At 42.5% G+C, this 13229-nt stretch overlaps 2 protein-coding genes across 2 annotated transcripts; one reads left to right on the forward strand and one right to left on the reverse strand.

Moving 5' to 3' along the window:
• Window positions 1-4275: 4275 nt before the first annotated feature.
• On the forward strand, window positions 4276-5256 carry LOC121776630. The gene is made up of 2 exons (XM_042173821.1): window positions 4276-4580; window positions 4872-5256. The coding sequence occupies exons 1-2, from the start codon at window positions 4276-4278 to the stop codon at window positions 5254-5256; spliced, it is 690 nt and encodes a 229-aa protein (XP_042029755.1).
• A 5881-nt stretch (window positions 5257-11137) lies between these two features.
• On the reverse strand, window positions 11138-12906 carry LOC121775721. The gene is made up of 3 exons (XM_042172748.1): window positions 12543-12906; window positions 11684-11799; window positions 11138-11581 (listed from the first exon to the last, which is right to left on the reverse strand). Exons 2-3 carry the CDS (start codon window positions 11762-11764, stop codon window positions 11255-11257), a joined length of 408 nt encoding a protein of 135 aa, XP_042028682.1. The 5' UTR covers window positions 11765-11799; window positions 12543-12906; the 3' UTR covers window positions 11138-11254.
• Between the last annotated feature and the right edge of the window lie 323 nt (window positions 12907-13229).

The following is a 13229-nucleotide window of genomic DNA, read 5'->3' on the forward strand; positions in this document are numbered from 1 at the left end:
ATCATCCGGATCGCGTTCGGCTTGGCAGACTCGCGATGGCAAACAGTACCAGAAACCTCAGAGCCCATCCCCGAAGCAGCCTGATCCTATTCGCTTGCCTAATCCATACCAGAGGCAACAACGAGAAGCACAACCTCTATCTGATTACCCTGTGGTCCGCGTTTCAGTGGCGTAGCTAGCGGACCGCACAAAACGAGGTCTGTGTTGGTATTGCCCGGAACCGTACTCGCGTTCGCACGTTTGTAGCAAGAAGTTTTATGCCCTTATGGGCGAGGATGAGGAGAGCGACACGGAGCATGACAATGACGAGCCTCTGGACGGCGATGACGCTGAAAATATGGTAATCTCGGGCGATGTATCCCGCATTCTGGTTATTGGCCCCAAGCTCCGACCCCGTTCAATCCGAATTACTGGCATGATATATGAGGCTCCGGTGTCCGTGTTGATCGATGGCGGCAGCACACATAATTTCATCAAACTCGCCGTCGCCGAACAGCTAAGTCTTTCATTGCATACTATTTCTCTATTTTGGGTTTTTGTCGGCAACGGTGCTTCGTTGCGATGCGATTATGTGAGCCTCAACACCCCTATTTCTCTGTCGGGTAATCGCTTCGACATCGATCTGTTTCTACTGCAGGTCGAAGGCCCCGACGTCATTTTGGGCGTCCAATGGCTACAGGAATTGGGCAAGGTGGCTTTGGATTTCCGCAATCTGACCATGGAATTTTTATGGAACCAGTCGCGGGTTATTCTGACAGGCGAGGACAAACCGCCCAGGCATATCTCCTACAACAACCTATTTTCGCTTCTCAGCCAGGATAGCGAGTCGGAATTATTTGAGATCATTCCACTGGGTCCAGATCAGACAGGGGACCTCGCACCCCAGGTCACCATCGATCCCGCGCTGATGTCAGTTCTGGGTCAATTTGCTGATGTGTTCGAGGTACCGGATGGTTTACCACCTGCCCGCTGCTGGGATCACCGAATCCACATACCTCAGTCGACCAAACCAATCAAAGTTCGACCGTACCGCTACCTGCATTTTCAGAAAGTAGAAATTGAGCGCCAAGTGAAGGAGATGCTCTCTTAGGGGGTTATACAACATAGTACGAGTCCTTTTAGTTCGCCTGTTCTCTTGGTCCGTAAGAAAGACGCCACGTTTCGGTTCTGTGTGGACTACCGCGCCCTAAACGCGGCAACTACTCCGGACCACTTTCCTATACCTACTGCAGACGAGCTGTTTGATGAGCTCCACGCAGCGGTGATTTTCTCGAAACTGGACCTTCGTTCGGGGTATCACCAAATCAGGATGCACGTCAACGATATCCACAAGACGACCTTTCGCACCCACGATGGCCACTTTGAGTTCTTAGTGATGCCATTCGGCTTGACAAATGCGCCGTCCACTTTCCAGGCGGTGATGAATGGTATCTTTAAACCGTTTCTCCGTCAGTTCGTGATCGTATTTTTTGATGATATATTGGTTTACAGCAACTCTGCAGAGGAACACAGGAATCACCTACGTGAGGTCCTATCGATTCTCAGGGACAACTCATTCTTTATCAAGAAGTCAAAATGTGCATTTGGTGTATCGACGATTGATTATCTAGGCCATATTCTATCTGCTGGGGAATTGCGGGTTGACCTAGCGAAAATCGAGGCCATGATGGCTTGGCCACCGCCAACCAATGTCAGACGTCTGCGGGGTTTTCTCGGGCTCACAGGGTATTATCGACGATTTGTGCAAAATTATTCGGTTATTGCAGCCCCACTGACGAAACTGCTCAAGAAAGACTCCTTTATTTGGAGTGCGGCGGCAGCAGCAAGTTTCACAGCCCTCAAGGAGGCAATGAGCTCCACCCCAGTCCTCCGTCTCCCATATTTTTCCTTGCCTTTTGTAATTGAAACGGATGCATCCGACTTCGGCATCGGGGCGGTGCTTATGCAGCGCGGACACCCCGTCGCCTACTTTAGTAAGAAGTTGGGGCCGCGTAGTCGCATCGCGTCTACATACCATAAAGAACTTTACGCTATTGTTGAGGCGGTACAAAAATGGCGGCAGTATCTGTTGGGTCGGGAGTTCATAATTCGCAGTGATCAACGAAGTTTAAAGGACCTTCTCTCTCAAGTAGTGCAAACACTGGATCAACAATTTTATGTCCGCAAACTCATGGGGTTTAAATTTACGATTGAGTACAAGTCGGGAGCATCGAATAAAGTGGCAGACGCTTTGTCCCGCCGCGATGATGACAACACAGATTCCACAGCAAAGTTATTTTCGCTGTATGCTCGCCTAATTCCGGCGGTTCTCGAGATGATTCGGGGCGAGAATGAGCAGCTTCCGGATCTGCTTGCTTTGCATCAGGCGATTACCGCCGGCACCGCCCCGCCTAACATCTCGGTTGTGGACGGATTGCTATATTTCAAAAGACGGTTGTATCTCAGCCGAGATTCTCTTACACGGACAGCTATCCTCAGTGAGTGTCACGACTTGCCCGCCGCCGGCCACCCCGGAGAGCGTAGGACCCTCGCTCGTGTTGCCGCTGTCTCCTATTGGCCGGGCATCCGTCGCGACGTACGTGAATACGTAGCAGCCTGCTTCACTTGTCAAGCAACAAAATATGTGCGAGATAAGCCCAACGGCCTTATTCAACCATTGCCTATTTCGGGTATGGTGTGGGAGGCGGCATCCATGGATTTCATTGTTGGACTTCCTCCTTCGCAAGGATATACGACTGTCATGGTGGTCGTCGACCGATTGTCGAAATACGCCCACTTTGGCTCGTTGAAACCGGGCTTTGATGCCCCCCGCGTCGCCAGGCTGTTTGTTGACACGGTGGTAAAATTACATGGTTTTCCTGCTAAGTTATTATCCGACCGCGACTCCATTTTCATGAGTGATTTCTGGGATGAGCTATTGAAGCTTAGTGGCACAAAGTTGCAGTTCACGACGGCCTATCACCCTCAAACCGACGGCCAATCGGAGGTTACTAATAGAGCTTTGGAGCAGTACTTGCGGGCTTTCACATTTGATCGCCCCGCTCGGTGGTTGGCGCTGCTTCCTTGGGCGGAGTTAGCACTTAACTGTAGCGTGAACGCGAGCATAGGAATGTCACCTTTCCAGGCGTTGTATGGGCGGGAACCGCCCAACCTTTTTGCGACATACCCACGGCCGTCGCACAACACAGCAGTGGAGGAATTGTTGTCCGAGAGGCAGGAAATGCTGCAGACCTTGAAAAGGCACATTGCCCGTGCGCAGGATTCTATGGCTGAATTTGCAAATCGCCATCGTCGCGACATCGAGTTTAATGTGGGCGACCGCGTATTACTGAAGCTCCAGCCGTACCGCCAGCTTTCTGTCAGCAAACCATTATCAAACAAGCTGGCTCGGCGTTATTTTGGTCCCTACGAGATCACCGAGCATGTGGGCAAAGTGGCGTATCGTCTGCTCTTATCAGCAGAAAGCAGGATCCACAATGTTTTTCACGTTTCTTTGTTGAAGAAGTTCGTGCCATCTATTTCAGTGACAATGAACCTGTCGGCTTCTTTCCGGTGTAGCGATCCTTATTACACTCCGATGTGCGCCTCTGAGTCCCGCACGATGTTGGTGAATGGCATTCCGCAAGAGCAGTGGTCGGTTGGCTGGTCATCGGATGGCGGCGTTACCCATTCATGGGAATCAGCTGCTTTGCTTAGGGAACACTTTCCTGATCTTCGCCTTGAGGACAAGGTGACTCTCGTCAATGGGGGAGTTGATAGGGACTCAACGTTGGAGGAAGGAGTACGCACGGCAGAAGGGCCGTCACCAAGCGTGGAGCAGGCCGGAGCCCAAACTAACTAGCCCAACATCAAGTCGAAGCCCGCGAAGAAGCTAGTTCCGCCGAGAGAGGAACGCCCGAAGCGCAACGCGCCTCGGCCCAGCAAGTACAAGGATTTCGTGCCAAAATAATTAGAAGAGTTTATTTGCTTTTATTTTTTGCCTTTAGAGATATGATTGTTTTCCTTAAATAACGTTATTTGCTTAGATAGATAGAGTCAAATCCTTTCGGGTTTTCTTCTTGATTCTTTCCCGAATTGTAAGTCCGAATCAAGTAGGGGGAATTCTATATATTATAGAATTCCCATAGATCGAGTCTTGAGAAATAAGTAATACAAATTGCCTATTGTCTCAACCCTAGTTCTCGTCAACAATTTCCCAGCACCTCCACTGGGTCAATTCATCGAACATCTTGCGTACAATCTGTGATAGGACCTTAAATCCTATCAGAAGCCAGGATGCTGATCGCCACGCAGGAGCAGAGCGAGATCGCGGCGGCGCTCCGTCTCCTCGATGCGGCGCTGGCTGTGGCGCCGCGCATGGAGGTTGCGCTCGAGCTGAAGGAGCGGAGCCTGCTCTGCCTCTGCCGCTTTAAGGAGGTGGCGGACATGCTCCAGGACTACATTCCTAGCCTCAAAATGGTCATCTCCGAAGACGAGTCGACCACCGGTTCGTCCGATAACTCGTCGACTCAGCTATCGAAGAATGACTCACGCTCCATTCCTCCGGCGGCGCCTCCGAGCCGACGTGTACGTGCTTCTCTGTCTCCGATTTGAAGAAGAAAGTTATTTCCGGTTTGTTTAAGAACGTGGAGGAAGCTGGCCAATGGAGGTATCAATTCATAATTGCATTTTCTATATTTTATGAATCGATAATAGTATAAAATAATACTACTCCGTTAGCAAAGGTTGATACAGTAATACTAGCTTCTAGATCACGCAAAACCACTGGCCGCCATTAATGAAATCTCACCAAATCACAAGGATCAGATGCAATAATTTATGCAAAAACGAGTTACAGCTTGACACAATTTTTGATGCATTTCATCGAACAGGTACTCGGAGTTAGGCCAAGCATGCTGCCACCTAGGTTTAATGGAGGACGCATTGGTGCTCCTCCAGACCGGAAAACGCCTGGCCACAGCCGCGTTCCGCCGAGAGAGTATTTCTCTTTCCGACGACATCTTCTCCTCCATCAAACACCCCCTCTCCGGCCAGCCGGAAAGGCCTCCGAAGACCGAATTCGAGAGCATCTCGCACCTCCTCTGCCACATCAAGCTCCTCATCCGCCGCAAGACGGCCGCGATCGCCGCCCTCGACGCAGGACTCTGCTCCGAAGCCGTTAGACACTTCACGAAAATCCTCGACGGCTGCCGAGGCACGCCGCAGGGGTTTCTTTCAGAGTGCTACGTCCACCGCACCTCGACCTTCCGAAAATGACGGATTAGTGATGAATTAGTGACGGATCAGTTTCTCCCAGTTAGTGACGGATTTGTGACCCGATAATTAAAACCGTCAAAAATTTGACGGAACCCTTCCAAAATGGACCAAATGTGATCCGATTTCAAATGTGAGGGACCGAATAATTCAAAAGATAATGTTTTGGACCAAAATAAAAAAACGCAATATGTTAAGGACCAAATTGGGAATTTAGTTATAAATATTACAAATTACAAATAAAATAAAAAAGACATAATTAAAATCCTAAAAATTAAAAATTACATAATTAAAATACTAAAAATACCTAAAAATAAAAAATTACATAATTAAACTCCTAAAAATTAAAAATTACATAATTAAAAGCTAAAAATACCCCGTGGACGACTACTCATCCGGCGGCACTACCCCCAATTGTCTTTGGAGGCCAATATCATGGCCTCGTGCGATCGAAGTTGCGAGGGGGTCATAGTGGACCTATCGGCCATATTGAGTTGGGCCAAAAGCTGCCACAACGAGTTGGTGGGGGTGGAGGTGGCGCATATGGAACGGGAACGGGAGCGGGAACTGGAGCATCGGCGGTTGCAGCCGCGGCTCAACGGTGGTTGGCCGCCGCCTTCTTCCTTCCTTGCGGTCGGCGTTGGGAACCGCTCGGGCCGGCGTCGGGGCTACCCAAGTTAGCTCCGGCGAGTTGGCTAGCCACTTCTTCTGAGCCGGCGTCGGATAGGGATACCGACCTTGACCGTTTGGAGGAGCCGCTAGAGGAGGATGTTACGCCTCCCATATACTTCGGGTGCGTCCGCGTCTCCTGCCAAACGTTGAGGTATTTGAACGACTTGTAGTTCATGGATTGGTAGGTGCTCAACGCGGCAGTGATGATGTCGACCTCGCTCTGGCCGCTCCCCGCATTCCGCTCTTCCTGGAGGAAATAGCCATTGAACTTGCCAATTTCATCGTTGGCTCGGTAGATGGCGTTGCGCTCGATTGTTCCCGGCGCCCGGTTTTCATTGTACCGGCGAGCGATGCGCCACCAAAAGTGATCGTCGGATTGGTTCGTGCCAACCACCGGATCTTCAGAGATTTCCAAGTACGCCGTGAACAATTTATCCATCTCCGCCGGAGTGTACGGTGTGCGGACACCGCGAGTAGGAGGAGTCGGAGTTTGGGAGGGGGCGGTCGGCCTAGGCTCCGGTGTCCACCCGTATCGCCCTTCGGGGGCACCTTGGTCGTCGATTGGGTATGGCCGGTAGCCACCCGGAACACCCGAACTTTGGGTTTGAGTAGGGGCCGAATATTCCGTTTTCGGACTAGGAAACGGTTGTGAACCGAACCATTCGAGGTTCCAACCGTGGGAGGGCGGGGGGCCATCGCCTTGGCCGGACATTGTTATGTTGTAGGAGTGGAAGAAAGATTGAGAATATATATGAGAGAATGGTGATGAGAATGAGAATGAGAATGGATATGAGAGAATGGAGATGAGAAGAAAGAATGAGAATGGAAATGCGCTCATATTCAAGATATTGATTTCCTTGTGTAGTTGATCCTTTAAACATGAATCTATCTCTTTGGTAATATGGAAACCTGATAACACTATTTCGCTCCAGTCACCATGTATACTCTCTAAGTAAGAGCATTAAACATCTACTCCGAGCAAATATTATTTTCCTAATTTTATAATTCCTCTCCTGTAACACACTTCCAAGATTTCAGCTACTTTCACAAACTAGTATTTTGCATTTTCATACATATAGGAAGTGCTTGAGGTACAACCTTTTGCTGGAACATGGTGGGTGAGCAAGAAGGGATTTGTTGAATCAGTGTCCCAGCACCAGCCCCCACTGCATTTACGACCCCAATCATATCTCCTAGTTGAACAAATGGTATATGAGTACTCGAGTAGGTTTTTCTACACAATTCAAGAAATCCTTTAACGTGCTCGGGCAGCCATGAATTTGAAACCAATGAAAGGAAGCTTCCAGCTCCAACACAAGATGTCATTAACAAGTTCTGGAGGAAGTTATGAGGTTGTTTAACAGACAATAGTCCAGAGATGAGATCCATGAAGCTGCTCACAAGATGGTCCAATTCATTATCATCAATCAGTTCTACCTTATGGCAGAACGACACTACAGTGGGTACTGAAAGGCATGCTCCTAGTGCCAAAACTGGCAGACATGTTTCACCTCGAGGATTCTTTGGGAACAAATCATTTGCACTAGGAATCCATGAAATGATGAGGGACTTTAAATACAGGACTGCATCACGAGACTCAGCTCTGAAATTCATGCTTATGCAGTCGCAAAGTAATGAATATCTGTTATAGAGCTTTTGAGCCAATCCAGTTAAGAACTAAGAGGTGGGAAAAATGAAACAAAAATGTAAAGTGTAACCAAGCCTTATCAGTAGTTGTTTGTCAAGCTCTCTTGAAAACGTATTGCATTACCTCTCTCCCTCCTTCTGGTATTATAAATGTCCTCTGCCAGGAGAAATGATTTACAATGGAAAAATAGCACAAATAGATTATAATTCAGTTTCTTATCCTACTTTATTCAGAAATCGTTTATCATGTTATAATTCAACTTTATGGAATACAATATGTGAAACAATATAAAGTAACACATTTTGGACCAAACTCATAATTAAAGAATGAAGCCGCAACAGAACAGCAGAACGAGTGGCTACATCTGTTGCTTTGTGTCACTAAACTTTAAAGCCAAACTTTTTAGGTGGAACAAATATTAGAATTGCATGTATGTTAGGAAGTGGAATGAAGTACTGGAATCAGATGACAGAAAGCATTAAATCTTCACCAGACAAAAAGCTCCAAGTGCAAGAGCAATATTCTCAGCAGATCGAGGAATTGCTGCTTCTGCTAATCTGGTTAGGATCTGCGAGATTATGTGGAACAGATGGTTACATATTATGGAAAAAGGACTTGTGTGCCGAAGAGACAAAACAATACATGCGCAATGAACCTTCAGCATATCAGTAGCAGCCTTCGATGTTTTGTCCAACACAGTCAAATGTGCCTTTGCCTCAAGTACCAAGATGGAAGACCTTAACCATCTTTCCATGACTGCAAAGAGAGAAGGGCAAGCAAAATATTTCTTGAGAGCAGAAGGGAGCCAGATATCTCCACAGCTGCATCCTCATATATACTGTCCACATCCAGTAATCCCTGCTGACAGATATTTTCAAATCTAGAATCCCCAAAAGCAGTTTGGAATAGATAAAGAGATAAAGTAATCTCACTTTTAAAGATCCATGGTTTCTCACATCTTTACGAGTAGGAAAGCACAACAAAGCAGCACCAGGTAAATCTTTAATCCTGTATTTACTTCCTGCAAAGGAGATGTTCTTTAGCATGGTTTCAAATTCAATGTGGGACAGACATAGAGGTTCAGAATAAGAGTTTCACTAATGACAATTTGAGCCTATTCATTTCAGTAAAATGAACTAGCCCTTATGTTGGCATCTTCATAATTTTACTATGAATTAAAGATCTCACTTGGTTGGTGCCCCTTTATTCTATATAAACGGAAATCAAAAACTAATATCTCTAACTTTAGATAAAGACCAACCTATGGGATTGGGAAAATGAATAGAATTACATACATAGACAAGTGTAGTTTCTATTTTCTAGGTTACACAGAGTTGGAAACTTATTTCGAAATTAGCATGATAAAAAATTACAAAGGTTCAAATAATCAATGGCCTTGTACCTGAACCAAAGATAACATCAGGAACTACATCTAACAACTTGAAAATCTTGTTTTGAGATCCAGTGACCCTTTTCTGCTTTACAGATCTTCGCCTCGTACTGTAAACACATAAGAATGATCAATATGAGATATTTGAATAGTTTCTTCCATAGTATACAATGTAGATGATAAAAATGTTTGTTCTTAACATATGCTCATAATTTATAAGTCTGACTTCAAACTCTTTTAGCGCAGCAAACAAATCAGGATTAGTCTGAGAATGGATCAAGTTATAACATACAGTACTAAAAAGATAGTAAGTCATTTCCAGCATATTTTACATGATGCCTCCAGAGTTGTTAAATACTCTATTCGTCTGCAGAAAATACAATACAATTGCCTTATTTGGGTTCCACAAATAATAGTAAGTCATCAACAAAATTTCTACATATTGTGACTCTTAATAATAGTAAGTCATCAACATCGTAGATGACATGGGCAAGCCCAAACCAGCACATGTATCCAGTGTTTATTCATATATAGTGGGCCTAAGCTAAGCGTTAATGTTTGGGCTTCAGATCGACTTGGGGCTTATATTGTGTGGGCTTCAGGTAGTCAGCCTATGCAAAAGTAATTTCTTAATATAAATTTTGAAATATACTTGTGTGACTTTTTAGCACTTTGCATGCTAAAATACATAAGCCATGCCATGACAAAAATTATATATTCAGAAATTTTATATAATTTGGGATTAATGGTCGGAAACAGGACGTTTAAGGTTATCAGTAAAATGACACGCTAGCCAAATTTCATCAAAGTTGAAAGGATAAGTCAGATTTTAAAACTTGCTAGTTGATAGCAATGTAGCAAATAGACTTCGTAACATATATACAATCAATATAATTAAGTAAATTATGAATTATCAACTTTATTGATGATTTGTGAAGACCAAAGATTCTATCAAGACCTCTCAATATTGGCGGATATATGTAGGAGGACAAGGTTTAAGCACTTATCAAATATATTTTTTTAAAATTTTAAACTCGAAGTTTAGAATATTATCTCTATTAATATAAATTTCTACATTGATATCATAATTTGTTTGCTGCAATATTGCTAGTCCAAGTTGCACTTGAAGACCAACCATCCAAATATCATTTTATTTAGATTGATTAGTTTACTCTCTTTCGTTAAGTGACATTGTGTATTATTGAGGCGGGCGGATATCTATGACTATAATGTATATAGGTAGCTTAAATAAATGTAACGGACGGTGCAGATCATGAATTTATTATCAAATCTTTCATCCTGAGAATAAAGTAGAGAGAAATGTGTTTCTATTTTTAATAATAAATCATCTTGGTTGGAATAAATTAAAAAGGAAAGTGGATCATCTTCGATGAAACCGAGGGAGTAACAAATAATATATGGAGTATATGTTTTATCCGGCAGGATTCATTCGTGTACATAATTGGAGTTCCTTTTGTTTTTTTGGAAAGGAATCTAATGTTCACTTGGTGGCAGACACATCTATACAATTAAAGTCAATATTTTATTGCAAAATTAGTTCCCATGTGGTAGGTGTGAGATCATCACCATTAACAATATGTAGTATATACACAAGCTTAGCCTTATGGAACAAAACAAAGTGCTGCAGGCTTATCTAGATCAGATCCCCTCCACTTTCTCTATTTTTCATAAATAACATTCATATGCAAATCAAAATGTGTATTCCAACAATTCATGAAGCACTACAAACTAAATTTATTTAAGTAGATTCTGATGTACTAATATAAAATAAAACTAAAAAATTTAAAATAAGATAAGAAAATAGTAATTTGTCATTTTTTGCCCGGATGGCTGAAATCAGTCATCGCTAGCAATGATTTGATTCTCCAACTTGATTCACAAGTACCATGAGAATTTCAAGTCATTTCGACACACGGACAACGTTTTCAGCGCATTTTTATATTCATCTGTGTGTGCTGCTGAAACTGCACAGAACATCTTAGGAATGTGGTGAGGACAAATTAAATCCATAGACGATGATGATTGATGGGCTAAGTCTTATCTGCATCTGAGTCATGTGGGACAATGCTTCAATCTAGGGATTCCCATTAGATAATTATTTCAACTAAATTCCAGATAATCTAAATCAATTATGAGAGGGAGAGAGAGAGAGCTAAACAATAGTATTTCTTAAATTGAAATCCAATTACAGTCAACATGGACATCACATAATCAGCAGTGGTGGTAATAGCATACATAATTAGCTAGGTATGATAAGAGGAAATTTTTTATTACGTCATATTTAGGCCGAGGGCCTGAAATAGCCAAGGCTGATGGGAAACTGTAGTCTCGGGCCCCCATTTTAATCCCGGGCTTCTCACCCCCTTGCTCGTCGACGATGAAGATAAGCTCGGCCCTGATTTCTTCTCGTAGAAACTTCTCGGCCCTAAAGTCAGCTCCAGATCATCAAATTCACATTTTCCAACTGACTCCCCGGCCCGTTCCGACTTAGACCCCGGCCCGTTATAAGGAGTCGGGCTATTCCTATCCCGCCCGTTTTTGGCGATGTCTTTCATCAACATTTTCTGTATCCGATACAAGCGATGGAGCTCGTAAACCTACACCCCAAAAAAAAATTTTAAATTTTAAAATTGAAATTAATTTAATTTAAAAAAGAAAAGAAAATATAGACTGGGAATTAAATTATTGATGATTTTCACCTGCTCTCGAAATGTTTCCTCGTGCTTGAGCATGGCCATTTTCATGTATTCCTTGTCGTACTGATTCAGAAGCCTCTCCATTATTTTCAAATATTCATACAATCTGTAATTTCTTCCTAAAATAATATATATTAGTAGTAATTGTTAAAAATCGGCACATGATGATGAAAGCTGTGTATCGTGCTAGTGAGGCCATAAATACATGTGAAAACCCACATGTTTTTTTATTTTATTTTATTTGATTATGAGTTATGATAATGTTAAATTGGGCCATAGTAATTATTGGCAAACGAAAAATATCTATAAGCATGGCTTGGCATCGTTTTCATAGAGTGATCTAGGAAAGTACTTGATGAGTCATAGTGAATCCATCACCCCTAGTCCACACATTCTCACTATTTTAGATATTTTCTTGGGAATAATTGGACTACATTTCTTTGTTTTTATATAAAATTGTGAATATTACATTTTGTGTTTTTGTATTGATTCACATAGATTATGAGAACTATTACCCACCAATAATATAAGCAATTTCTTAATTTCATAAGAATCCAAAGAAAGGGTGATTTTGAAAAGATTGATAAAAGAAGAAATCCAAGGATTAATGCTAGTCAAGGACAGTAAAACCATAACATGAAGCCTCAAAATTCTGTAAAATTGCAGAATTTTCAAGAAAAAGGGTAGTTAATTTGGGCTGCAAACCTCAGAAAAAGGTGATAAATCTTTCTGTAAATTCTATAATGATCTAAAAAAGAAACTAACAAAACCCATCAGTTTAAGAAAAAATTTAGAACAAAGAATATTGACCAAAAAAGGAACCAAATCTTGTTTTTAATTAGACATGAAGGAATTTTCTTACCAGTGTCATGAACTTGGAAAAAACAGATCTTTCTCTCTCTGATCTGATCTGATCTGATTCTGCTTCAACAACTTGTGCTTCTTTTCTCCTCACAAATGTTGTTACCCTTTTGGCATATACGGGCGATGTATAAATATATATACTCAAAGTGTTTGGAGAGATAGAGAGAGAGGAGATGGTGCATAAGAATTTGAGGAATCTGTGTTAATTTGTTGTCACAGAAATCAAAGTAATTGTTTGTTGGTAATGGGTGATAGGAAATGGGGGTTTTGATGTGAATGATGAGAGGCATGCCAAATAAATCCCACTGCTATGTGTATTTCAAGCTTTGTGGAGAGATGCTCCGACCATCTCCACCACACCAATTATTTTTTTATTCACTATTCCAACGTTATTTTTTTTAAATACACTATATTGTACTACCTGGATTAGGGTTACACATGGAACAATTATTAATTCTCTTTCAAAAAATAATACTAATAGAAAATATATTTATATGATCCCCTAAGTCTTATCTGGATCATTGGATATCGATTTTTTTTAAATTGTAATTCAAGTAAAAAAATGTAAATATACTTGCATAAATAAAATTAGAATAATGCGATGTACAAATGCAATTTTATTGAAACAAATTACAACTTTAAAATTATAAATTACAACTTAAAATTTACAAATTACAACTTAAAA

The sequence above is a fragment of the Salvia splendens genome, chromosome 18 (assembly GCF_004379255.2).
Source record: "Salvia splendens isolate huo1 chromosome 18, SspV2, whole genome shotgun sequence".
Taxonomy (NCBI): domain Eukaryota; kingdom Viridiplantae; phylum Streptophyta; class Magnoliopsida; order Lamiales; family Lamiaceae; genus Salvia; species Salvia splendens.

Bases quoted from the DNA above. Each gene is read 5' to 3' on its own strand.
- LOC121775721 (XM_042172748.1), bottom strand. From the start codon at position 11,764: ATGGAGAGGCTTCTGAATCAGTACGACAAGGAATACATGAAAATGGCC. The intron at 11,582-11,683 runs GTGAAAATCATC...TTTGGGGTGTAG, and splicing joins AGGAAACATTTCGAGAGCAG to GTTTACGAGCTCCATCGCTT.
- LOC121776630 (XM_042173821.1), top strand. From the start codon at position 4,276: ATGCTGATCGCCACGCAGGAGCAGAGCGAGATCGCGGCGGCGCTCCGT. The intron at 4,581-4,871 runs GTCTCCGATTTG...TTCATCGAACAG, and splicing joins CGACGTGTACGTGCTTCTCT to GTACTCGGAGTTAGGCCAAG.